The sequence below is a fragment of the Fistularia commersonii genome, chromosome 31, assembly GCF_037954325.1.
Source record: "Fistularia commersonii isolate RoL2024-O1a breed Wild chromosome 31, RoL_Fcom_v1.0, whole genome shotgun sequence".
Classification (NCBI taxonomy): Eukaryota; Metazoa; Chordata; class Actinopteri; order Syngnathiformes; family Fistulariidae; genus Fistularia; species Fistularia commersonii.
This window is the reverse complement of record NC_141314.1, coordinates 1,389,183-1,417,017: the sequence shown is the minus strand read 5'-3', so window position 1 is coordinate 1,417,017 and position 27,835 is coordinate 1,389,183. Positions and strand designations below refer to the sequence as shown.

At 42.0% G+C, this 27,835-nt stretch overlaps 2 protein-coding genes across 4 annotated transcripts in view; both read left to right on the top strand.

The window, feature by feature from the left end:
* The first annotated feature begins 5,718 nt into the window (after positions 1-5,718).
* On the top strand, positions 5,719-9,454 carry LOC147215567 (trypsin inhibitor ClTI-1-like). Its single transcript, XM_086178928.1, has 4 exons — positions 5,719-5,874; positions 6,621-6,688; positions 9,155-9,261; positions 9,333-9,454. Exons 1-4 carry the CDS (start codon positions 5,826-5,828, stop codon positions 9,376-9,378), a joined length of 270 nt encoding a protein of 89 aa, XP_086035054.1. The 5' UTR covers positions 5,719-5,825; the 3' UTR covers positions 9,379-9,454.
* A 1,469-nt stretch (positions 9,455-10,923) lies between these two features.
* LOC147215565 (storkhead-box protein 2-like) overlaps positions 10,924-27,835 on the top strand; it is a 94,187-nt gene continuing 77,275 nt past the window's right edge. For all 3 annotated transcript variants that reach the window (XM_086178925.1, XM_086178924.1, XM_086178923.1), the window contains exon 1: positions 10,924-12,132. In XM_086178925.1, the coding sequence (XP_086035051.1) occupies positions 11,793-12,132 (340 nt within the window). In that variant the 5' untranslated portion in view covers positions 10,924-11,792. The remainder of the gene's footprint in view (positions 12,133-27,835) is intronic.

The window sequence follows — 27,835 nt, the reverse complement described above, 5'->3', positions numbered from 1 at the left end:
TCTCTAATAAATCTCCTTTTTGGTCTTCCTCTTTGTCTCCTGTGTGGCAGTTCCAATCTCAGTATCCTTATACCCATGTAATCACTGTCCGTCCTCTGTACATGTACAAACATCTCAGCCTGGCCTCTCTGACTTAGTTTAACACAAACACAACTCAAATTTTCATGTAGCACAATATATTTTCATTGAACACAAATGCTTCATTGTAATCCAAAATCACAATACACCAATGAAATAGATATCTCACACATATATGGATGAAAAATGCTGAAGTGCTCACTTGGCTGCTGACAACTCAGGTAAACAACATAGATCGGAAATGTGATATTGGTAGCCAATAGTAGGCAACAAAAAAGAAACAACAGTAAGTCTGAATTTATGAAATATTTTTGATAATGACAACAAGCTCCAATACAAATATCTGCTGAATATGCTCCAGCCCTGACAGCTGCAGTATTTGCATTGAGAATGCCAATAGAAAAGTACAGAGAAGGCCAGAGGGAGCTGGTTTGTGTTTTTGTAGACCCAGAAAAAGCATATGACAGGGTGCCAAGAGAGGAGCTCTGGTATTGTATGAGGAAGTCTGGAGTGGCAGAGAAGTATGTTAGACTGGTGCAGGACATGTATGCTAGCTGTGAGACACTGGTACGGTGTGCTGTAGGGGTAACAGAGAAGTTCAAGGTGGAGGTGGGACTCCATCAGGGATCAGCTCTGAGCCCCTTCTTGTTCGCAATGGTGATAGACCCGCTGACAGATGAGGTTAGACAGGAATCCCCATGAACCATGATGTTTGCGGATGACATTGTGATCTGTAGTGAGAGCAGACAACAGGTAGAGGAAAATCTAGAGAGGTGGAGGTATGCTCTGGAAAGGAGAGGAATGAAAGTTAGTTGCAGCAAAACAGAATATATGTGTGTGAATGAGATGAACTCGGGTGGAATGGTGAGGCTACAGGGAGTGGAGATCAAGAAGCTGGAGGATTTCAGGTACTTAGGGTCAACAGTCCAGAGCAACAGAGAGTGTGGAAAAGAGGTGAAGAGACGGGTCCAAGCAGGTAGGAATGGGTGGAGAAAAGTGTCAGGGGTACTTTGTGATAGAAGACTATTGGCCAGAATAAAAGGTGTACAAGACAGTGGTGAGACCAGCGATGATGTATGGACTTGAAACTGTTACAATGACCAAAAGACAGCAGGCAGAACTAGAGGTTGCAGAGATGAAGATGTTGAGGTTCTCTTTGGGAGTGACCAGGATGGATAGGATCAGGAATGAGTCTATCAGAGGAACAGCACATGTTAGATGTTTTGGAGAGAAGGTCAGAGAAGGCAGACTGAGATGGTTCGGTCATGTTCAGAGGAGGAATACTGAATGTATTGGTAGACGGATGCTGGAATTGGAGCTGCCAGGCAAGAGGTCTCGAGGAAGACCAAAGAGTAGATTTATGGACGTAGTGAGAGAGAATATGAAGGTAGCTGGAGTGAGAGAGGTGGATACAGAGAATAGGGTTAGATGGAGAAAGTTGACTTGCTGTGGTGACCCCTGACGAGAAAAGCCGAAAAGGGAAGAAGAAGAAGAAGAAGAAGAAGAAGAAGAAGAAGAAGAAGAAGAAGAAGAAGAAGAAGAAGAAGAAGAAGAAGAAGAAGATGCTCCAGCCCTGACAGCTGGCTTGTGTATAGTCTGTCGCCACCGATTGGCTGAATTTCTGTTGACGTCATTCACAGCTGCTGCGCGCAACTCGCTCCCTTTCATTAAGTGAGTTAGCAAGAGGGTAAAAGAAGTCCACTTGTGACCTCTTCTGGTTGCTCTCAACAATACATCACAAGACAAAATACAATGAGGACCGTAAATAGAAATAGAAACAGAAACAAACATAGAAAAAAATAGAAATAGAAAAAGAAATATCTCGTCATTGTAAAGTAAAAATACAATTACAAGAAAAAATATGTATTACCATAATATGAAATACAAATATAAATTAAGAGAACTTATTACTGTATAGCCTGTTGTTTGGTAAAGGTATTGAGTATCTAATGAGATGGAAAAACGGAATCATTAAGTATTTAGTATTTTCCGTCAAATGCAGCCTCAGGGCGGCACGGGCCAGTGTCTCCCAGTGGTGAGGTGTGCTGTAGGGGTAACAGAGAAGTTCAGGGTGGAGTTGGGACTACATCGGGGATCAGCTCTGAGCCCCTTCTTGTTTGCAGTGGTGATGGACCCGCTGACAGATGAGGTTAGATAAGAATCTCCATGAACCATGATATTTGCAGATGACATTGTGATCTGAAGTAAGAGTAGGGAACGGGTTGAGGAAAATCCAGAGAGGTGGAGGTATGCACTGGAAAAGAGAGGAATGAAGGTTAGTCGCAGCAAGACAGAGTATATGTGTGTGAATGAGAGGAACCCGGGTGGAACGGTTAGGCCACAGGGAGTGGAGAACAAGAAGTTGGAGGATTTCAAGTACTTAGGGTCAACAGTCCAGAGCATTGGATGAAGAGTGTCAAAAAGAGGTAAAGAAACAGTTTCAAGCAGGTTGGAATGGGTGGAGAAAAGTGTCAGGGTTACTATGTGATAGAAGACTATCAGCCTGATTGAAAGAAGAGGTGTACAAGACACACACGAGTGACACACACGATACTGTACGGTTTAGAAACAATGACACTGACAAAAAGACAGGAGGCAGAGCTGGAGGTCGCAGAGATGAAGATGTTGAGGTTCTCTTTGGGAGTGACCAGGATGGATAGAATCAGGAATGAGTCTATCAGAGGAACAGCACCTGTTAGATGTTTTGGAGGGAAGGTCAGAGAAGGCAGACTGAGATAGTTCGATCATGTAAAAAGGAGGAATACTGAATGTATTGGTAGACGGATGCTGGAATTGGAGTCGCTAGGCAGGAGAACCAAAGAGAAGATTTATGGACATTGTGAGAGAGGATATGAAGGTAGCTGGTGTGAGAGAGGAGGATACGAAGAATAGGGTTAGAAGGAGAAGGTTGATTCACTGTGGCGACCCCTGAAGGGGAAAGCTGAAAGGAAAGGAAGAATAAGAAGTAATATTTTGTGTCACATTTTTTTGCTCTTAGTACCACATGATAGCTTGGAGTTGATTCACATTTCTAATCTCTTTGCAGAAACAACATGGGTGAAAATCACACCTGAACACACGGTACAATATTACACCCAGGCACACCTTAAGACAAAGGAGAAATTTCTTCAGAAACTTTGCAGAAATTAAAGTTTCTGAAAAAAATGTAGCAACAATTCAGCTAGAGCTCTGAGACAATATTTATCTTTCAGTATGAAATCATCCAGAGAATGACAAGAAACAAGCTAACAAGCAGCATTTAAATTGTCCTGAGATGAAGAATTACAACAAAGCAAACCATGGACACGAAAGGTCCTAAAACTGAAAATGAATATGAAAATAGCAATTCAGGAGCAACAAGATCTCATTGATGAAAAGGGAATATACTGCACCCCTGGAGATCAAAACTGAAGGCAGGATTAATTAAAAAAAAAACTCCTGTGCAGATGCTAGTATTTATCACACACAAAAACAGGCAAAGTGGCACTAACAGTAACGCACAATAAAAAATATAAGTGCAACTGGATGGTAAACAAAAGACATGAGGAGATAAATGACAGCCAAGCAAAACAATTGACAATGATACACAAGAAATATCAGATAAAACCAAACAACTATCAACATAAGGCATGAGGACACATCATGAAGGACAACTGGAGGGGCACAAAAAGGACATGTATGACCAACCCATAAGCAGGCACAACCAGCAAGCAGGAACGAATGAGGACTAAGGCTACAATATAAAACAGAAAAAAACACAAAGTAAGAAAGACACACAAGTTGGGGAGAAACCCCTCAAAAGAAGAGGCGAAATGTAGCCAAACCAGATTCTCAGGGTAACATTTCCAGAAGAATAAGATTCCAATGAAATATTTTGTGGGCTGTAAAACTCAAAATCTGGGACTTCTTGTTTGTGTGTCTTCTCATTCTTCTTCCTTCTGCTTTTCCCTTCAGGGGTCGCCACAACGAATCAACCCTCTCCATCTAACCCTATTCTCTGTATCCTCCTCTCTCACACCAACTACCTTCATATACTCTCTCACTAGGTGCATAAATCTTCTCTTTGGTCTTCCTGAGCTCCAATTCAACCATCTGTCTGCCTATACATTCACTATACCTCCTCTGTGCGTGACCGAACCATCTCAGTCTGCCTCCCCTTCTTCCAAAACATCTAACGTGCGGTTACTCTCATAGACTCATTCCTGATCCTATCCATCCTGGTAACTCTCATAGAGAACCTCAAATTCTTCATCTCGGAGACCTCCAGCTCTGCCTCCTGTCTTTTTGTCATTGGAACTGTTTCTAGTCCATACATCATCGCTGGTCTCACCACTGTCTTGCACATCTTTCCTTTCATTCAGGCTGATAGTTTTCGATTGCATAGTAGCCCTGACACTTTTCTCCACCCATTCCAACCTGCTTGAACCCGTCTCTTCACCTCTTTTCCACACTCCCCATCCATTGCTCTGGACTGTTGACCTCATGTGCCTGAAATCCTCCAACTTCTTGTTCTCCACTCCCTGTGGCCTAACCGTTCCACCTGGGTTCCTCTCATTCACACACATATACTCTGTCTTGCTGCGACTAACCTTCATTCCTCTCTTTTCCAGTGCATACCTCCACCTCTAGATTTTCCTCAACCCGTTCCCTGCTCTTACTACAGATCACAATGTCATCTGCAAATATCATGGTCCATGGAGATTCCTGTCTAACCTCATCTGTCAGCCTGTCCATCACCACTGCAAACAAGAAGGGGCTCAGAGCTGATCCCTGATGGAGTCCCACCTCCACCTTGAACTTGTCTGTTATCCCGACAGCACACCGCCATATTGTGTGTAAATAGCACCATTCGTTTTAAATGTTTGTGGATGGCATGTGTTTGAACTTATTTTCAGTTTGCAAAGGGGACTGAATTTCTTCAGAAAACGCATTGGTGTTAAAATAATCTAATTTGTTTCTTCATAGCATCTATAATCATTCTAGTTGTTTGATTTGTGACCAATAACTAACTGAGAGAACGATGTCTGGGAGGCAATTTTAGGTCAAATCTCAAATCTGTTCCATTGTAACCATTGTAAGTGAATTTTCATCCCAATTTTTTCAGGCATTTATTGGTTGTAGCTCCTGGTAACTAGAATGATGGGGTGGAAATCAGAAAAAAATCAAACAAACAAAGTATCCTACTAAGACATTGGTGATTTAACACAGAGAATCATTCATTGTGTTGTAGTCATCACTAATGTGTTGTTTGACTGGAAGCAGTGGTGTTTTGTAAGTCACTCTCCTGGTAAGTTAAAAAAAAATCATGTCTTGAAATTGAGTTTATTTGTGTTATTTAGGCAGCTGAGTCTCACTAGGAAGGCAATGATTTATTTTTGGTATTTGTTTGCAGTTATATTACCAGCAGCTGATTCACAAGCGCCTCAGTTTCGGGGTCAGGGGCCAAAACTTTGGGAACTAGTCCAGTCTGTCTGACTTGCAACAGGTGTTCAACCTGTTTATGGGCAGAGCACGTGACAAGGAAGTAACCATTTAGTTTCAGGGGAGATGTGTATTTCATGAAATACAGAAAGAAAAATCTGTCCTGGGCGTTGCTGAACATCCCCATAGCCAATCAGACGCTGGTTCCAGCTTCTTATTAGCACAGAACATCTTGTGTGACATACACACCTGTTTTCATTCTCGCAGGGAGAGGTAGGTATAAGCAACAGCTGCACACACACACAGACACACACCATCTGGGAGCCATGAAGCTGACTGTCCTGCTTGGATCCATCCTGCTGCTCTCCCTCCTTGGTGAGCTTCTTTCAAAACTATTGAGCTCATAAGAAATTTGTCTTTTAAAAAAAAAAATTGAATAGTTCTCTTGTAAAAGGTACTTTGTACTATTACAAAGAACACACACAGCCGTTTGCCCAATGTACATGCTTTCCTTGTTTACAATAAACAGAGAGGTCACGGTGTCAAGCAAGTGAATTATATTTTGTGAATTTTGAAAACTGAATTCAATTAATGAGGGCTGAAGTTAAAGTTGAAAGGAACTTTTAGGACTTGAGCTGTCAGAAAAAAAAGAGTGATGTAATTGTGGTGGATTTTTTTTTTTTTCACTCTTAATTCTCCAGAGACAATCCAGACTGGACCCTGGCTTTTTCCTCTTTTGATTCTAGTCCTTATGTTTGTTTGTGTCCCTGAACAGAGTGGGTTTATCTTTAAATACAGTGTCACTGTTTCCTTAAACAAAGCATATTGTATATGACAGGAGGATCTCAGCCAGACCGGTCAGACGGGCCCTGGCTGCATTTCATTTCAGACAAACTGTTTTGTATTGTGTACCTTGTTTTTCATGACAAGGAGAGGTTGATTCATATCTGGCTGTATGACACTTAAGTCACAGCCTCACTTCGCCAACCATTCAGGGTTGTTTAAAGGTCTTTGGAGGTCTGTGGTGAGGTTAGGTATGTTTTTCAGTATAGTTTACACATGGTTAGGGTGGTGGCTGACACAGTATGTACATTTCTATTAATGAACTTTTGTGTTTGTAGCCCTGTCTCAGCAGGATCACGGCCCGGCCTCCTCTGAGGGGCATGGAGAGACACACGAGCCCGTAGAGGTGAGACTACAAAGCAACAAGTGACCAAAACTCTCTGGCAATTCACTAGATCTCCACTGAGAGTTTTGTTATCATGTGTAAATTACCTTCTGCGGGATGTTTAACTTTGCTCAGTGATAATGTCACAACACTCACAGGCAAAACAGTGATTAACGTGTTGTCCCAGCGTTTTTTTTTTTTGAGGCTTCCTGCATTGGCAATTTACAAAAGGAATTAAATGGCATTGACTCCATTGGCTTTAATTTTTAATAACTTGTCACCAAATTTATAGACTTATCAAAATAAGTCAGAAATCCAAGATTGATGCCCTTGCCACAAAATTGAAAAATATGGTGAATAAATAACATGAGTAGGGCGTTTCTCTTCCCTGGGCTCACCACCCACAGGAAGGTCCAAGGGGTCAGGTGCAGCGTGAGCCGGGCATGGCCGGAGTGGGGAACCTTGGCGGTCCAATCCTTGGTTGCAGAATCTGTCTCTTGGGGCATGGAATGTCACGTCTCTGGCAGGGAGGAGGCCTGAGCTGGTGTGCGTGGCTGAGAGATTCTGATTAGATAGTCGGATTCAGCTCAACGCACAGCGTGGGGTCTGGAACCAGGCCTCTCGAGAGGGCTGGACTCTTTATTTATTTTATTCTGGAGTTGCCCCTGGTGAGAGGCGCCGGGCAGGTGTGGGGATATTGATTTCCCCTAAGCTCAGCACCTGTACGTTGGGGTTCAACCCGATGGACGAGAGGGTAGTGTCTATTTGCCTTCAGGTGGGATGGGGGTGGGGGTTGTGGCTATGCAACCAACAATAGTTCAGTTTACCCCCCCTTTTTGGGGTCTCTGGAGCGCTCCCACCTGGGACTCCCTTGTCCTACCAGGAGACTCCAATGGTCACATAGGCATAAAATTGTGACTTGGGAGAGTGTGATTGGGAGGAACCCTTCCCCGCCCCCCTGTTCTGAACCTGAGTGATGTCTTGTTGTATTTCTGTGCTCATCCTGGACTGTCCATAACAAACACCATGTTCAGGCATAAAGGTATCCTCATGTGCACCTGGCACCAACAGATCTTTGATCGACCTTGTGGTCATGTTGTCAGACTTCAACCACATGTCCTGGACACTTGGGTGAAGAGAGGGGCGGAGCCATCACCTGATCGCCACCTGGTGTTGAGCTAGCGCCGATAGTTGGAGGATGCCGGTCAGACCTGTTAGACCCAAATGTAACATGAGGATCTGTTGGGAACTACTGGCAGAGTCCCCTGTCAGATGGAATTTAACTCCCTCCTTCGGCAGAGCTACAACCACATCCTGAGGCAGGCAGGGGACATTGAGTCCAAATGGGCCATGTTCCGTGCTTCCATTGTTGAGGTGGCACACTGGAGCTGCAGTCGGCGCCTGTCGGGGCAGCAACATTCGAACCTGCTGGTGGATCCCAGTGGTGAGCGATGCCGTCAAACTGAAAAAGGACTCTTATTGGGCCTCCTATATAGGGGCTCCGGAGGCACCTGGAAGGCCATGCGGCTTCGGTGGTTGGTTTAAATACAAATCCAGAAAGTCTTGGACAAAGGAGGGGATGCTATGATCATGAGCACAGTCTACAGTGGTGGTGACAACTTTTTTTTTTCCCCCAAAATTAAAATGGCTTTAATGCATCACCGGATGTCCCGCTCACAAATTGACCTGTTACAATAGTATGAATCTTGACTTTATATTGGATGACATTGTTTTTAAATTACTTCAAATAGGAGAGGCTTCAACCTTGACATCTGCTTTACAGAAATATCCTAGATAATGAACTTCCTGGTGACCTTCTAGTTTTACTGTGTGCGAACCCATTTTATCTCACAACGTCTGTGCTGCATGGTGTGATGTCTTTTTAAACTCAATTCTCACCGACCTCCTAGGCAAGGTACTTGCCCTGTGTGACATCCCTGCATTCCTCTTAAGTGCTCCCACCTGGGCTATGATCCAACCAGAGACCTACATCCAAAATACTTCATTTCGCCATGAGGTTGCTGGAGCCCATCCCAAATATTGGACAAGAGGCGGGGTTCACCCTGGACTGATCGCAGTGCCTCATCTGGGCATACAACCAGTCACTCCCTCATTCACACAGTGCAATTTAGGGTTATCAATCAACCTACTGCATGTTTTTGAGCCGATGGAAGAAACCTAAATAAACATGGGGAGATCATACAGAGGCTTCCTGTTGTAACTGAACCAGGGACCTTCTTGCTGTGAGGGAGAAGGGCTAACCACTGCACCCAAAAATTTTGTGAAGTAACATAGGGACCCTCTAGATGTCTCACAGAGCACAATGACTGGCAACAAGTGTTTTCATAATGAAATGTTGTCCTGAGTTTTTATAAAAATGAATGACTTTTAATATGTAAAAACTAAAGGCACTACTCAGGTGTTTTTTATAGTACATCAATCCAGCACTTCAGCCCCTGACACTCATTCAGAATGCTCTGTGTCCAGCCGGCATGTGAGAAGTACGGACTGGTCTGTTCCAAGGAGCTGGATCCAGTCTGCGGTACTGACGGACACACCTACCCCACGGAGTGTGTTCTTTGTCAGGAAAACAGGTATGCCACATGTGTGTCTCACACACACGTGTGCACATGCACAATAAACAACCCTTTTTTTCTATCAACAGAAAGCAGCGGAAGAATGTGAAAGTGGCTAAGAAAGGGGAGTGTTAATTGCTTGATGTTTTGGAGACTGGCTGAATCCATTGCATTTAATGTGCATTATTAATAAAACCACATCTCAAAATGATACCAGTCTAGTTGTATTAAGTATGGCATGAGCTTGTCTCTCTGATCTGCAAACTTGAGCCATCAAAAAACATACAGAAGGCTTTTGAAACAGCAGTAGATCAGTAAAGTTAAGGTTTAAGATAAGAAACTTTAAGAAACCCCCACAGGTGAAATTCTTTCATGCCACAGGGGAAATTCTTTCATGCCTTGTGCTTCATATTAAGTTTAGTGTTTTTAAGCTATGTAAAGGGTGGTCTTTATCTCTACATTACCCGAAGATCATCATGCAAATACTGTCCATCAATGTTATTGATATAATAGATCATTAACGAAACTTGTGAGTTAAAAGCTTCGTGCCTTACCCATCACTAATCATCAGGTATTGACCTTGCGATCGTATGAAGAAAAAATAATCCTAAGATTGAACATGGACAGGCACACAGCAAAGACACAGAAATACAATATGAAATGGACATGATATATAGGTGAAACAATTTCTCTGTTCTTGTTTTACTAAAACAACCATCCAGATTTTTTTTTCCATTTATTTAAATAGAAATAAAAAGTTTCATTGAAAGCAGCGCAAAGAGAAATGTCAAATGACATTGCAATCTGAGCAATGCTTATAATTCAATTATGTAGCCAGAGTTTAATTTTTTTTTTTTGATAATCGAGACAACATCATTTGGGTAAATAATCAACCATACTGTTCCTAATCAACAGAGTAATATTTAATTAAAAAAAAAGGGTCTGGGAGTCATTTGCACCTCAATGTTCAAAAGGTCAGTAAATAAAATAATAGGGGAACCCCCCCACTGCCACCATCAAATATTATTATTCAAGATGATCCATACATACTGGCATGAGCTGCTTGGGTGTATGTGAATTTTGGATTCAGAACAAAAATATGATGCTGAATGAAAAAACACTGGTTATCAGGCTGCGAGTGTCTGGTGTCATTTTAACGTGTGTTTATTTCAACATGATCTTCAAATATTTTGAAGTTTCTGTGTGTGTGTATGTTTAACACTAAATACTTATTAATTGATTGCATATTTCACTTTTCTGGTTGATTCAAGGCATTCTACTTGGAAAAAGTCCTTTTTTTCTGTTGAGGTTTTCCTAAAACCACATGTCCTTGAATTCAGGAAACAGATGTCTTTTTTTCCATTTGAATATGCCTTTCAAAAACCATGACTCCACTTAAAATATTTGTGTCTGATTTCCAAGATGTTAAAACGTCTTTCATTTGTGATAATTTGAAACTAATACACATTGTGGCTCGGTCCTTGCTGGTGTTTGCTCATATTTGTGTTACAACAAATTTACAGAGTAAAATTCTTTAGTTTTCCAAAGTTTATATTTCTAAATTTTACATATACGTGTCTGATTTTCAAATGACTCGTCGCTTTCAAGTTTCCCGTGATAGGTTGTGGAGTGGGGGTGGGGTGGGGGGTCAAAGAAGTCAAACAAGTTGCTAAAAACATACACATGAAATTACAATATTGCACCAGTTAGCCCAGCATTCTGTCTAAAGCGTTGCTTCATATTTCAAGTTACTTGAAGAAATCTTTTTAATTAAACATGCTGCATAATGGTCAAGAATCTAATTTTTTAAGGAATTAATTCCAAAAATAACAGCGTGGTAGTGCAGATTTTTTTTTTTAATTTCTCCAAAAAAATTCCCCATCCTGGTCAAGGAGCCACCAGATGTTTTTGTTGTCAGTTCGCGTCTTATTTTGAAATTTCGACCGGAAAAGTCCGACGGAGAGTCGCCCGCGTGCTCTTGACGTAGCCTCGCATCGATGCCTGGCGACCTCCGTCATACCTGTACGCGGCGGACCCGCACCTCAGCGGAGCGTAAACTGGGGCCGATGCGGCGTCCACCTGCGGCGGGGGAGTACCCGGCGTTTCATGAAACAGATGGATATAATAAAAAGGAAGCCGAAGTCCCAATGGACTTGATGCCGGCTGGTGACGGCAGAAACGGGGGTCTCGCTGCATCTGTTGCCTGGGTGAATTTATTAACGCGTTAGCATCCGACTAGTCTCGTTTAACCACCGGGGTTTGCACCGTAAATAGCGAATGTCATCTCACAATTGTTGTAAACGGCGGTCGATATGACTCCAGAATAGGCACCAGGCCCGCTGAAGGGGCGTTTCATTCCGCCAGGACAAGACGACGGCGAAGGAATGGGTTTCCAGTGAGGCGCGGTGTTGGGGGCGACGGGAGCTAGCGGGCAAACTTCGCCTAGCTCGCAGCTACACACCCTGCTAGCCGACATGGACCTGTCGTTCGAGTGCCGGAGGTGCGTGATAACCTTGCTCTCAGCAGCCAGCTAGAAGGCCGACGCGATAATGGAGTCTTTCCTGCAGATAGCGCCCCACTCCCTGGCCATAGTGCTGTCCAGGGTCGGGGCTGGGGAGGCGGTGGGGGCTGCTGGGGTGTCAGAGAGCGACGAGCTACCGAGGCACCACACCGGCTACGAGATTTTTGCCGATTTTAAAGCGGAAAATACTCAGCAGCACGTCTGGAACCAGCGGATTACCGAGGCTGTGTCCGAGACGTTCTTTCTGGGATGGATAGACGAGCATGTGCTGCTGATCCAGGGGAAGGAGGACCACCTGGAAGTGCTTAGGGAAGGATGGATGCGGAGGTCCCTCAATCCGCCGCGGGGATTCATCATCAAATATCTGGGTAAGGCCTCCTCGCCGAGCTGCTGCGGGTTTAGATGCGAGTATCACGTAAATGTTAATGGGTAACTACGTAAATGGGGGTGTGACGAAAATACCTGAACACACAACGCATATTTAAATTAATCAAAGTTGACAGAAATGCTGATCTAGCTTTCTGAAATATTAGTTGATGGTTGATTTCCTGCCGTTGCTTTTCTTTAATTGCTGTTTTAGCAAATTTTTTGCAGGAAATGTTTTGCACATTACTAAGATAATTCCTCTTATTTGTACAAATCAGTCTTCCTGACTATGCCAAAACATTCATGTAGTTTCTGCTTTCCTTCAGATAGTCTTTAACTTACCAGATTCATTTAAAATGTCTGAGGTTTAGAAGAATCCAATCGATACAGTGGCAACTTGGTAGACACAAAATCTGAAATATCGTGGTTTCTCCAATCATTAATTCTTGCCACCATCGTAATGCCTCAATACTCTCTTCTTTTATAATAATATCCAATCAACAGGATGTTTGGATTTCTAATATTAAACCCATTAGCACTCTCTTGTCAGTATGTCAGTGATAGTTCGATCATTTGCTGATTAAGTACAGTTTGTTTAGCTAATTTCTAAATCAAATACCTATGGTACTTTTACTTGATTGCACTCGAATATTTAGGATTTATTCACTTTTAAAAAGCAGCCAAACATTACTTACAAATGAGTAATAAGGGAGAACCCAAATCCAAAATTTATCAAGAGTGGAAAAGTAGTGACTTCATCAGCACTTTGTATTAAACACATTATTTTGGGGGGCTGTGGTTCAATGTGTATCATATGTTGTTTGTTATACCGTTGTTTGGATGGCAGTGAATGTTGTCAGTAAGACAAGTCTTCCCCAAAATACAGGTGCGAGAGACACAGGACTCCTCCATCTTGATTCCAAATGTTATTCTCACTCAAATAGACACACTCACACACACGCACACACACACACACACACACACACACACACACACACACACACACACACACACTCTCCTTGATGGAATGCCTGTGATGCAGGAAAGAATGTTGTGATGTCACGAGGCAGCAAAGGATTGACTCTGTAAAGCTGATTCCGGACACTAGAACAATGTTTAACTAGTAAAACAACTGAGCACTGAGATGTGCCTTAAAGAACCTGTACTAGCACGAAGCTGAGTAGAACTATTGCAGTGATATGGTGTGAATAATAGTCTGTGGAATAGTTTTAAGCAAATAATTATTTTTTTTTTCTTCCCTCAAAGTTCAACTCTACAGACAAAATATCGTTTTTATTAGAGAGCAGTGCCTGGGTTAAATGTTGGTCTTTCAAGATGATCCATCATTTAAGTTTCTCAGACATTCGAAGATAACGTTTACAGCAGGTAGGCTGCCCTTAATCATTGAATGTCTACAAAACTACTGCCTTTCTGCTTCAATTTTTAAAAACCCGACCCGTGGTTCCAAATGGCAATCAAATTGTGGTCTGACTAATGTATAGTTAATGACCATCTTCCTCACGTGTCTGCTGATCCCTTCAGGGGTTGCGACAGCACATCATCTGCCTTCATCTAACCCTATTTTCTGTATCCTCTCTCATGCCAACTAACTTTATATCCTCTCTCACTACATCCAGAAATCTTCTCTTTGATCTCCCTCTAGACCAGGGGTCGGCAACCCGCGGCTCCGGAGCCGCATGCTCTTTCATCTTTACACTGCGGCTCCGAGTGGCTTGGGAAAATAAATCATTATTTCTAATATTTAATTGAAGTATATTTCATTTGTGTTAATTCCTTTTTTTATCTTTTAGTTCTAAGTTGGAAGATTATTGTGATCTTGAAATATTAATTAAAATTATATTTATTATTTTTTGCCGCTCAAAATAACGTCACACTCACGGAAGCCGGTAGACCCGCCAGCCGGTAAAGTCCCGATGCTGTGCGCAGAAGTTCAGGAGCAGAAGTCCCATAAACCAGGTAAAATAAATATTTATGAATATATTTTGCAAATATTTATTTTTTATTGTTTACTGACAGTGATTTTTTTCCTGATTTTATTTCTAAAATTTAGGTCAAGGCCCCGCTAAAAGCTCTGAAAGGCCAAAGCTCAAAATAAGTTCATTACATAAATATAATTTAATTTTCTCTGTAATGCTTTGTGAATTTCAGAAGCAACACACTACACACTTGTTTATACAAAGTGTAAAGGTAATAAAAAGCAATATATACAGTGGTACCTTTATTTTAGGCGTCAAAAATTAATTGCGGCTCCCAGTGTTTTCTTTTCCAAGGAAACCGTGTCCAAATGGCTCTTTGGGTGTTACGGGTTGCCGACCCCTGCTCTAGACCTTCTACCTGGCAGCTCCAATTCCAGTATTCAGCCACCAATTCACTATCTCTCCTCTGTACATGATCGAACCATCTCAGTCTGGCTTCTCTGACCTTTTCTCCAAAAAATCTAACATGTGCTGTCCATCTGATGGACTCATCCCTGATCCTATCCATCCTTGTCACTCCCAAAGAGAACCTCAACGTCTTCATCTCTGCGATCTCCAGCTCTGCCTCCTGTCTTTGTCAATTTCACTGTTTCTAAACCATACAGCACTGCTTGTTTCATCACTGTCTTTTACACCTTTTCTTTCATTCTTCTATCACATTGCATATCACATACTGCTCTAGACTGTTGACCCCAAGTACCTGAAATCCTCCAACTTCTAGATCTCCATTCCCTGTAATCTCACTGTTCCTCCCGGGTTCTTCTCATTTACGCACATATATTTTGTCTTGCTGTGACTAACCTTCATTCCTCTCCTTTTCAGAGCATACCTTCACCTCTCATTGTCATTGCAAACATCCAGGTCCACAGAGATTCCAGTCTAAACTCATCCATCAGCCTGTCCATTACCACTGCAAACATGAAGGGGCTCAGAGATGATCCCTGATGAAGTCCCACCTCCACCTTGAACTTTTCTGTTACCCCTGAGGCACACCGTACCAATGTCTCACAGCTAGCATACATGTCCTGCACCAGGCTGACATACTTCTCTGCCATTCCAGACTTCCTCATACAATACCAGAGCTCCTCTCTTAGCACCCTGTTACAGTGTCTATCATAAGTATTCACCCCCTTGGATGTTTTACCCTTTTAGTGCTTTCGTAAATCAATCATGGTCAATAAAATTTGGCTTTTGTAACACAAAAATTTATTGGAAAAAACTCCTTAATGACTAAGTGAAAACGGATTTCTACAAAGTAATGTCAATGAAATAAAAATATATAAAGGAATATAATTGTTTGCATAATTAATCACCCCCTTCCAGTCAGTATTTTGTAGATGCACCTTTGGATGTAACCACAGCAGTGAATCTGTGTTGATAAGTCTCGATAAGTCTTGTACATCTGCCCACAGCAATTTTGCTCCATTCTTCCTTGCAACGCTGCTCAAGCACTGTCAGGTTGCGTGGGTAATGGGCATGAACAGCCCTTTTTAAGTCCAGCCACAAATTCTCTTTAGGACTGAGGTCTGGGCTTTGACTCGGCCACTCCAGAACATTTACCTGGTTCTTTTTTAACCATTCCTGTGTAGCTTTTGCAGTATGCTTCGGATCATTGTCTTGCTGGAAAATAAATCTTCTCCCAAGCCGTTGTTCTCTTGCAGACTGAATAAGATTGTCCCCCAGGATTTCAGTGTATTTTGGAGTATTCATTCTGCCCTCTATCTTTAAGAATAAGAATAAGAACAACTTTATTTATCCCGAAGGAAATTGTTGTGCCAGAGTTTCAAGTAAAACATAATAATAAATAATAGTAGGAAATTGAATAAACAGTAAAAAAAAGGAGTGAGAATAAGAAATACAAATAAAACTAGGCTATAAAGTGTTTTAAGGTCTTAAATACAAAGATTTGAAGATTCCCTGGGACTGAAGGAAGAGGAATTAAAAAGTTACAAGCCTTCCAGGTCCGGCCGCTGAGAAACATCCGCATAGCATGATGCTACCACCACCATGCTTAGCAGTAGGGATGGTGTGTTTTTGGTGATGTGCAGTGTTTGGTTTCCGGCAAACATGACGTCATGTCCGACGGCCAAAAAGCTCGATTTTGGTCTCATCAGATCAAAGAATCTTCTTCCATGATGGCCAAAAAGCTCCATTTTGGTCTCATCAGATCAAAGAATCTTCCACTTGGCCGTGGGGTCTTCCACGTGCTTTTTGGCAAACTGTAGTCTAGATCTAAATTACTTTTCTTCAACAGTGGCTTTCTCATTGCCACTCTCCCATAAAGCTTTGACCGGTGAAGAACCTGGGCAGCAGTTGCTATATGCACAGTCTCTCCCATCTCAGCAGCTGAAGCTTGTAAGTCCTTCAGAGTAGTCGTAAGAGTCTTGGTTGCTTCTCTCACTAGTCTCCTACTTGCACGGTCACAACGGCGGCTTGATCCAAGCAGATTCACACAAGTGCCATATTACTTCCATTTCTTGATATTTGATTTCACTGAACCCCGGGGAATGTTCAATGCCTTGGAAATTTTTTTTGGATTCATCCCTCGAATTGTACATCTCAATCACCCTTTCCCTGAGTTGCTTAGAGTGTTCTTCTGTCTTCATGTATTAACTTAAAAAGGGGGTGATTAATTATGCAAACAATTATATTCCTTTATATATTTCTATTTAATTGACATTCCTTTGTAGAAATCTGTTTTCACTTTGACATTATGAGATGTGAGATGAGATGAGAACAACTTTATTAATCCCGATGGAAATTGTTGTGCCAGAGTTTCACATAAAAAACATAACAGTAATAGATAATAGTAGAAAGGAGAAAGAATAAGAAATACAATGAAATATGAATTGTCTTAACTGTTAGCAGTAACTACAAAGATTGAAGATTCCCTGCGGCCGAGGGAAGAGGAATTAAAAAGTCTGATAGCCTCAGGTAGGAAAGATCTCCTGTGGCGTTCAGTGGAGCTCTTTGGTGGTATCAGTCTATGACTGAAAGAGCTCCGACAGGACATCAATGGGGCATGCAGGGGGTGATGGATGTTGTCCATGATGCTGTGGAACTTCCCCATCATACTCCTCTCTGAAATCTGCACAGCAGACTCCAGCTCTACTTCCAGGACAGACCCAGCTCTCCTGATGAGCTTGTTGAGTCTGTTGGTGTCAGCTGTCTTGAGCCTGCTGCCGAGCACACAACAGCGTAGAAGATGGCGCTGGACACCACCGAGTGGTAAAACATCTGCAGCATGGTCCTGCAGACGTTGAAAGATCTGAGCCTCCTGAGGAAGAACAGGCGGCTCCGACCCTTCTTAAAGATAGCATTGGTGTTAAAGAGCCAGTCCAGTTTATTGTCCAAGTGGACACCCAGGTATTTATAGGTGTCCATAATGTCCACATCAGTACCCCTGATGGTGACTGGATTCAGGTGGGTCCTTTGTTTCCTGAAATCCACCACCAGCTCCTTTGTCTTAGACACATCGAGCTGCAGGTGGTTCAGTCCACACCACTCCTCAAACCTGTCCACCACACTCCTGTACTCCTCCTCCTGGCCTCTGTTGATGCAGCCCACGATGGCAGAGTCATCAGAGAATTTCTGCAGGTGGCAGGACTGCGAGGAGAACCTGAAGTCTTGAGGTGTAGAGCGTGAACAGGAAGGGAGACAGGACCGTCCCCTGTGGCGCCCCCGTGCTGCTCACAATGGTGTCCGACATGATGTTTCCCAGCCTCACGTACTGTGGCCAACCTGTGAGGTAGTTGTTGATCCAGGTCGCGAGTGGAGCATCCACCTGCATGTCCAGGAGCTTCCTGTTCAGCAGGGCAGGTCGAATGGTGTTGAAAGCACTGGAGAAGTCAAAGAACATGACTCTCACAATGCTTCCTGCCTCCTCAAGGTGGGTGTATACTCTGTGCAGCAGGAAGATGATGGCGTCTTCCACTCCAATCTGGGGCTGGTAAGTGAACTGCAGGGGGTCCAGTGAAGGTCTGACAACATTACGAAGTTGCCTCAGGACGAGCCTCTCAAGCGACTTCATGACGTGTGATGTCAGGGCCACTGGTCTGTAGTCGCTGTGTGTGCTGGGATTCCTCTCCTTGAGCACTGGGACCAGACATGAGGTTTTCCGCCGGTCAGGGACAACCATCTGGATTAGGCTCAGGTTAAAGAGGTATATGAAGATCCCACACAGCTGAGAGGCACATCCTTTCAGCACTCTGGGGCTAAGTCCGTCAGGGCCAGGGGCTTTCCTGGGATGAAGGCAACTGAACTCTCTCCTCACCTCCTCAGCGATGAAGGTGACAGTAGGGGATGGAGAGAGTCCCATTGGGGAGCAGGAGGACTGAGGTGTTAACGAGACATCGTCCAGGGAAGCAGAAAAGGTGCGTGGGGGAGGGGTAAAAGTCTTAGAGGTGAGGGGTGAGGGCACAGGGGGAGGAAAGTCCTGAGTGGAGCTGGGGGGAGGGTGGGCAGAGGCTTCTTCATCAAATCTGTTGAAAAACAGGTTTAATTCATTGGCCTCATGCAGGTCTCCAACCATCATCTGGCTTGCCTGTTTTCCATGGCCAGTGATGGTTTTCAACCCACTCCACACCTCCCTCATGTTGTTCTGCTGGAGGTTGCTCTCCAGCTTTCTCCTATAACTGTCCTTGCCCTCTGCAATCTTCTCCCTCAGTTCAGTCTGCACCTTCTTCAGCTCCTCTTTGTCTCCGCTCCTGAATGACGCCTTCTTCCTGTTCAGCGTGGCCTTAATGTCCTTAGTCACCCAGGGTTTGTTATTTGTGAAACAACGCACTGTCTTGGTGGGGATGATGTTGTCCGTGCAGAAGTTCACATAGTCCGTAATGCAGGCAGAGAGTTTTTCAATGTCCTCTCCATGATCTTCGCAGAGCACATCCCAGTCAGTCATCTGTCCCAGTCAGCATCCCTGAAGAGTCAGTTCTGCCTCCTGAGACCAACTTCAGACACTTCTGGTGATCACAGGTTGCCGCTGGACTTCAGGCACATAGCGAGGCTTTAGATGGACCAGGCTGTGGTCTGAATTATAGAGTTTTTTCCAATAAATTTTTGTGTTAAAAAAGCCAAATTTTATTGACCATGATTGATTTATGAAAGCATTAAAAGGGTAAAACATCCAAGGGGTGAATGCTTATGATAGACACTATATATGCTTTTCTAGGTCTACAAAAGCACAATGGAGAGCTCCCTCTGGCGTTCTCTGTACTTCTCTATAAGCATTCGCAAAGCAGATACTGCATTTCTTAAACTCTTTCTAGGCATGAAGCCATACTGATGCTCACAAATGCTGACTTCTGCTCTCATGCTAGTTTCCACTACTCTTTCCCATAACGTCATTGTATGGCTCATCAACTTTATCCTTCAAAAGTTACTGCAATTCTGCACCCGGCCCCATTCTTAAAAATGAGCACCATCACACTTCTCCATTCGTCAGGCATCTTCTCACTCTCTAAGATCTGTTGAATAATCTAGTCTGAAACTCTACCACTGCCTGTCCTAGATACTTCCATACTTCCACAGGTATATGATCAGGGCCAACTGCCTTTCCACTCTTTATCCTCTTCAATGCCTTCCTCACTTCACTTTTACTAATCTCTGCTAGTTTGTGCTCTATAATAGTCACCTCTTTTACCCTTGCCTCGCTTTCATTTTCAGCTCTTCAATATACTCTTTCCATCTTTCCATCACTCTTGCATCTGTCAATAAATTTCCCTCTCGATCCTTAATCACTCGAACCTGCTGCACATCCTTTCCATCTCTCTATCCATCTGTGTTGCCAACCTGTATAAATCATGCTCTCCCTCCTTGCTGTCCAACGAAGCATAAAAGTCATCGTAGGCCTTTGTTTTGCCTTTGCTACATCTATCTTTACATTATGTTACGTCACCTTGTACTCCTGGCTGTTCTCTTCAGTCCCCTCAGTGGCCCACTTCTTCTTTGCTAACCACTTTCTCTATATATATGTAACCCACATAAAGGCCACTAGGAGTACTACACAATTTGGAAGGAAGGAAGCTTATGTGCAAAAATAGGTCTGTTTTATTAAGTTAATCTAGGAAAAATTGTGAGTTCATATGTTGATTTCTGAAAAAAAAACAAAAAAAAAAACAACAAAAACAAACAATGACAGGGATTGACAATTTAACAAGAAGGCAAAATAAGTGTCACTGGTTAGCTATGACTGCGACACCCCGGAGGAAATACTAAGTATTACAACCTCACCCAGACTTCTTTTTCCCCTTTCGGCTTTTCCCTTCAGGGGTCTTCACAGTGAATCAACCTTCTCCATCTAAGCCTATTCTCTGTATCCTCCTCTCTCACACCAACTAACCTCATATCTTCTCTCACTAGGTCCATAAATCTTCTGTTTGGTCTTTCTCTAGACTTCCCCTAGACCTATTCAATTTCCATCCTTTAGTCTACCCCCATCTGTCCCTCTACGTTCCTGTCATGGATCCCAAACCTGCCCATCACTTCTTCATCACCTCTACTGCCTGCATCAACATGTCAATTGACGTCTAAACCAATTACCACACTCTCATCCCTGGGGATATTCTGCATCATTCTGCATCACTTCAACACAAATATTAATTGATTCATTACCAATGCCGCTTATCCTGCGCTCAGGGTCATGGAGGGGGGACCATCCCAATTGTCAAGGGCGGGGTTCACCCTAGACTGGTTGCCAGTCAATCACAGGACCACATAAAAAGACATACAGTACAACCATGGTCCCAAATTGAATGCTTTGGACTGTGGGAGGAAACCCAAACAGGCATGGGAGAAAGTGTAAAAAAAAGTGTAAAAAAAATCATATTGGAATAATAGAAGTAAAAAACGTTACTGCTGTGTAGTGCTATGTGCACAATATATTACATGTTGTAAAATATAGGTTGGTCTTGAACCATTGTACAAACTAAAAACTTGTTGCACCCTGTATCAGGCTGGTTTCTGTCGACTCATGTGGCATGAATAAACTCAAAAAAAAGTATAGTTGGGACAGAAGTTGACAGAGACATTCATAACATTCAGTTTCGGGACTTTAAGATTATACTGTACAGTATCTCAAAAATGTTTCTGCACCTAGTTTTATGATGATTGTTTTTTTTGGAGAAGTTCAGGTTAATTGTTTCTGGATATTTTCTTGATAATGCCTGGGTAATTCCTGATATTTTTTTCATTGTCATATTGTTGACTTGGGTTTTTTTTGAGTCAAAACAAATCTGATGATGTTTTCATGTTTATAATGTCCATTAAGACATTGAAACAGCTGACTGTCATGTGACTTGGACACATCAAAATGAATCAATTTTTCCTCCTCCCAATTTTCTCCCAAGTGTTTTCACCATTGATAAATTGCCAAAAACTTTGTCTTTCAAAACTTTTCTCCAATGCAATAACTGAACAGTGTCAATGAAGCACCTTCATGGGCGCCAAAGGAAACCGCCATATTGTCTGATGCAGTTGGCTTTGTGTCCTGCATCGGGACATGATAGACTCGCAGAAGTGTACGACCCTGTCAGTTAGGGTTAGATAAACCGTTTGTTAGCAACCACGCATGAATGTACAGGATAGTAAGAAGACAGTAAATAATCACTTACATTGCCAAGTGAAACTCCTCTCCCTTGGTTTGCATTGGTGCTGCTACAGGTGTGTGTGTGTGTGTGTGTGCGCGCGCTTGCGTGCGTGCGTTTGTGCGCGTGTTGGCGGGGTTTCTGCTCCAATTAGAGAGAAGAAAGGCTAGAGTGCCATTCATAAAGGTCTGATTCTACCCACTACCACAAAGCATTAACACACAATCACACACACACGTATGAATACAGGATGGATGGATGATAATGGAGTGTGATGGACTGGAGGAGCCATAGATAGTCCAGCATGGAACTGATTTTTTACCGCCACTAGTTGCTTGTGACAATATGCCAACATTTAACCAACATTAAACATTATCGGAAATGCTGTCATTGGAGAAACGTATTGGGGAAATGTATTCCCCAATGACAGGAGTCTGAATTTCCCATCTTATTTACGTTCCTAAATTGAAGTGGTGACCATCATGCATTCGTTTGATCAAACTTTAATTAATGTATACTACTTTTCAGCTGCCGCTACTTGACTCACATACTAACACCATACAACAATCTCATATTGAATCTTTTCAATCGGATATAACATTGTGGGAGCAAAGGTTAATGTGATGTCTTAAGCCATCATGGTTGTCATTATTTGGGGTCTATTTTCTGAAGTTTAACATTGCAACTTGGTATTAAGCCATTGCTTCCCTGGGGGGGTGCGTGCGACCATATAACCTTATGCTTCTGGTGTAGTATTGGTCTATAGTGGAAATGAATATTAACAGGGATGCTAAGAAAGGTCGTAAGAGATGGAGATAATGAGACAAACGAAAGTCACCCAAAAGCTAAGACAGGGAAACATGATGAAGTGTATGTCGTGCTTGGCTTCACTGTGACTAATGTGGGAGACAAGGAAAGACCGGGTGTTTACTGTGTCTAAAAATATTGACAGCGGGCAACATGAAACCCAATAAGTTAAGGCGTCACTTCAAGACATTACACCCTCAAGCCCCTCAAGTTATTTCTGCAAAAACATGCTGAATATTGCCAACAATCACCCTGCTTTGTGAAAGCTACTTCATGGGGGTGGAATGGCACAGGAGATTAGAGTGGTCGTCTTTGGAACCAAACATTTATTCGATTCCCGGTTCCTCTTAGCCTGTCGAAGTGTTGTTGAGCAAGACTCTGAACCCCTAACTGGCCCTCTTGTGCTGTTCCTTAACTGCCTTCTGCTCATGGCGCAGCCAAGATGGGTTAAATACAATGGTCAAATTTCAAATATGTTGTGCTGTATGTATGATTGTATGTGACCATACAGGCATTTCTTCTTCTTTCAACCACTATTATGCTAATAAAGTTATTCTTTGTTGCAAGTTGATATATGTTTCTTTTGTTTTCTTTTCTCTAATGCTAATATGGGCACAATTTTGTGCAGAGGTGTAGATATAACAATTTTATAGACAAATTATACTATCATAGTTGCGGCAGAGAGTGGGTGGGGCTTGAAATGTTTTCTTCTTCAGAGGGGGGTGTAACAGAAAATGATTGAGAAGCACTTTCTTAAGCAAACATAAAGTGTGGTGCAAATATTTGGCTGTTGAACTTCCTGTGAGGCGGTTCAGCTCTGCAGATCCCAGGAAGTATAATGATCTCATCAGAAAGCTGACAGTTTTTCTTTTTGGCCCCAGGCAGTGAAAGTTGCTGCATGATAATCGCACATCCTGAAGTCTGATCATTATCATAGTAGTCGGCTGGACAATGCACAGATGTACTTTGTACATATAGATGTGGATTATACTGTAGCAAAACCTTTTTTCCAAAATTGTTGACCACATTTAATTTTTGTGAATTTTTGGCGCATGGGAAAATTAGTATATGGATTTCCAAAGCATAGGAAAACACCATAACAGAACAGTCACCTCTGTATATAAGCACCAATGGGCAAATAATGGCAAAATTTGTCAAAGGTCTTAATGAAACTACTTCTACTTTGTAAAGCTATTTGTGCTTGGTGTGATGTCATAATTGTTTTAGTTCAGAAATAGAAACATGGATATTGAGGAGGTAGGTTTTCACTCTTGTGTGTGCTCCTCTCTCCCCCCAAATAGTACTGCCTATGTCAGTGAAGTTCAATATTTAACACACCTACAAAGTACTACAATGGGGAAAAGAAAGAGTAAGATAACTTTTGTTGTAAAGTGTCCACAGTTATCTGCGTTAACCAGAGAATATACACTAAGTTCATATTTGATTTATTCATTTTAGAGGGGACAGTGCAAGGTCATATACATCACTATATAGTGTGAGTAAACAAGCCAGATTAGGGCCATCAACTCACTCCTCCATGTTTGCACTGATTGACATCCCCTGAGGAAAAAGAAAACATTTGTCAGGATTATATCAGATATATCAAATGTAACACATCATTGCACACTCTTGAGGTGTATTGCACCAATATATATATATATATATATATATATATATAAAACATAGTATAGAATATAGCATAGATAATATATACAAGTCTGATTTGAGTTTTGCCAGTTCTTACTCTCTATATTAAAAGAGCTCTACGTTTGACACCTGCTGCCTCCAGTAAAATATCATCAATGAGACCCATATGTTTTTTGGCACATGGGAGAAGTGTGTATTTATAACAGTTTCACATTGATTTACATTGTTTTCATGCATTTACACTATAAATGTTTCAGAATCAGAAAAACTATTTGTCCCTGGGGGACAATTGGGAGGGGATGCTTTTCACTCAGGAAAAACTATGTCAGATTGTCCGTTGGTTGTATTCGATGACAAAACCTTTCACTCATGGCTTGACATTTTCCGTGTTCCGTGTTGTTCCGTGATGTGTTAGGGGTCCGGTAAGATGGCAACCCCTTGCACAGCCGTGTCAAATGAAGATCAACACAATTAAGTTCAAGTGTGTCAACATTTTTTCTGTGTGTTACCTTTTCAAGGATGCACAATCCGGCCTACATGCTCTTTCCACTTGCAGAAGAAACATTTTCAGAAACCCGAATGATTGTATGTCTCTAGATGTGTGTCCCCTGGGTCCAGGGTAAACCCCGCCTCTCGTCCAATGGCCACTTTGATATGTTCCAGTCCCCCCCAGGCCCTGATTGCAGGATAAGCAGTAGAGATAATTGTCTTGTTAAAATCATTATGCGTCACGTTTCTTGAATCATAGCAGAAATTATATTTCTGTTCATTTTAAAATCTCTTCCCCTTAAATTATCCCGAACTAATATAGTATGCCAATTTACTAAAATGTCCTGAAAGTTAGCACAAATTCCTGCAAAAAACAAAAAAATGTACTCCTTAAACACACTTATGAGGTACATTACTAGGAAAGTGAGTATTATGAGATTTAGAGAGATTGAAATGACCCTGAAAAGTCTTTCAGAAGCATGTAACACTCTAGAATGTACTAATCACTGATCACTGATCTGTCAAATGTTGTGTTGTAAATAGTAAACAGGGTTGCAAGAAATGCCTTTAGAAAACAAGATGCAAATGAACTCCCAGAGTATTTAGTAGAATCAAAATGTGAGGCAACCAGGAACCCATTATTTTCCAGAGCTGCTGGCAAATCTGCAGTACCCCAAAATGCAGTGTTGTCAGTGTCCAAAGATGTGGCCAAGGTTAGGAGGGCTGGAACCTGACCATCAGTGAACAAGACACAAGTTAAATGGTCAAGGCTGTGGGCCGAGAAGTATCCGAAAATAGATCTTTCAAAGGTTTGGTGAACAAATGAGACTCTTGATAAGCCTGGGTTGAAGGCTTCCCCCAGTTTTGAGAAGACACTTTTCTTCAAGCATTGGTGCAGGAAATGTGGTCAGTGCAGTGGTCTGCATCTTAAAAGCAGATCATGATTCATGTGGGACTGTGTGCCATCATAGGTGAAGTATATTTGCCAGGAAAGGCCTTAAATTTGAAAGTGTGAATGACCTAAACCTTATTGAGACCACATGGGCCCTTCTTAAACAAACTCCCAAGAAAAACAGTTCTGGTTGTGTCTGAGGGACTGCTGATTGTCAGCAGATCAAGAAACTCCCAATAGATAAAATTTTTGGCCAGAAGTGTAGCTCTATTGGTCACTGTTTTATTTATGTCCGAAATGTTTATTTGAAAATATTGAGTTGTTTGGTTATTATTTGCACTTTAACAGGTGAAAATAGACAAGTGAGATATTTTCCTGAGTAAGCAAAAAGCTCACTTTACTTTCTTGACCAATAAGGTTTCGAGGATTGTTAACATTTCAGATTTACCGAGGATGCTGCAGTCCTGATAAAAAAAATAACCCTTGAATGTAAAATTTGGGTCATAAATCTACACACAGTGTATTAAAAGTTACTTTGAATTAGGAAAAGACCCACAAACACGATATTTTGAAAGGAATAAAAAAGGAAAACCTGCTGCCTTGAGGTTTTTAATTACCAGTGATATTAATTAAAGACAGTAATTCCTCACCCATCTTACTGTGAAAAGGATCAACAGAAAGTTAATCCCCCGGTCAGGTCTCCCTGCAATTTATTCCTACCCCTTTTCTTCTTTGACTGGTTGAATAAACGAAAAAAAAGCACAGATGTTAACAGGAGTTAACCATTGTGGTATTCAAGACAGCTGGGTTTTCAGTGCTAATTTGGACAAGCCCATCTTGCCGAGACATGGTTCCTGACTCACATCAGATCAAATTAAAAGGGATATTTGCACGAGTCAGTCAGACAAAGAGAAGGGAGAAAGGTAGTTGTGGGTAGGGGGCAGGAAACTCCATGCCTGTCGGCACAAACACACCCACAGACTGAATGATATGTGAGGGGTAAAAGTAATTTTCCCGGTGATGAAAAGCAAGGCACTATTCAATTACTCTCAAAAAGTCACTCCATCTGCCCGAACACGACTGAGTAAGTTTACATGCTATGGAGACACAAACGGGGGGGGGAAGGGGATCAACCGCACAGTTGTTGCAACCTGACCTTTGCAACGATTGCGGCTTCGCACACATCCCTGCTTCGCTGTTCACTGCTGAGGTGCTCAGATGGACATATGATTGCCTTAGTCTCATGTAGATGGAATGGGCAGTTGTCTCTTGAAACTCATACAAGCATACAAGCATTTTATTCAACAACAGGATCAACCAGCATGAAAAGCAAATGGGGTATTACTGCCTGATTCATTTTTTTTTTCAAAACAGATTTTTCCATACCCCCCTGTTAAAATATTCCATCTTCTATCCACTGAGGTGACTTAAAAAGAAGAAAATCAGACCTCGGTCATGTCGTGTTAGCACTGACAATAGATACAGCCCCTGGTGTGATACAGATAATAGAAAATGTGGCTCTGCTTTGGCTGCATTGACCCTCTGAGGCTTGACGCTCTGTCCTGATTTATAGCCTATATCAGATTTTGGACTTGCCAGGAGCTGATTTCTGTGATCTATCTCTTTGTCGAGGTATTTTATGTGTGATATTTTAGATTTTTTTGTCTGACAGAATTTTTAAGTTGGGAGGCCTCATGTCTTTGGTGACTGAGTGAATGTCTCACAACACTGAAATGCTGTTGGATGCAGTGGCCATGTTTGTCCAATAGATGACAGAATTTCACAGTGGAACATAAATCCACGTTATTTCAGTAATGTAACGTCTTTCTCTTGTCTGGCTTCCTTTGTGTACTTTTTGCTGTTGTCCAAACATATCACACCGAGAAGAAATATATATGATGCTTCTTTGAATGACACCATAAGACACCTGAAACTTAACTCTAAGCTTAACATTGGCCATAGTTACTTTCCTTGCCGAGGGGACCCTTTGTGTTCATTGATCTGTACTTGAGAAGTGATTGACCGCTGCACTAAAGTGCAGTTTTTTGTTTTTTTTTAGTTGCGTGAGTTTATTTAAAACTTCTTTCACTTGTTGAATCATATACATACATGAAAAAATGCAGATGTATACCCTTAAGATTCAAACAAAAAAAAACAAACAGAAATTCATACAAAAATCCCAAAACAAATTTACATAGACCAACAGGGTGAAGCCTGAAACTAAAGCTTTATTTGCAAACCCTAACGTGTTTTAGAAATTAAGAAAATAAAAAAAGTGTCTTATTCATAC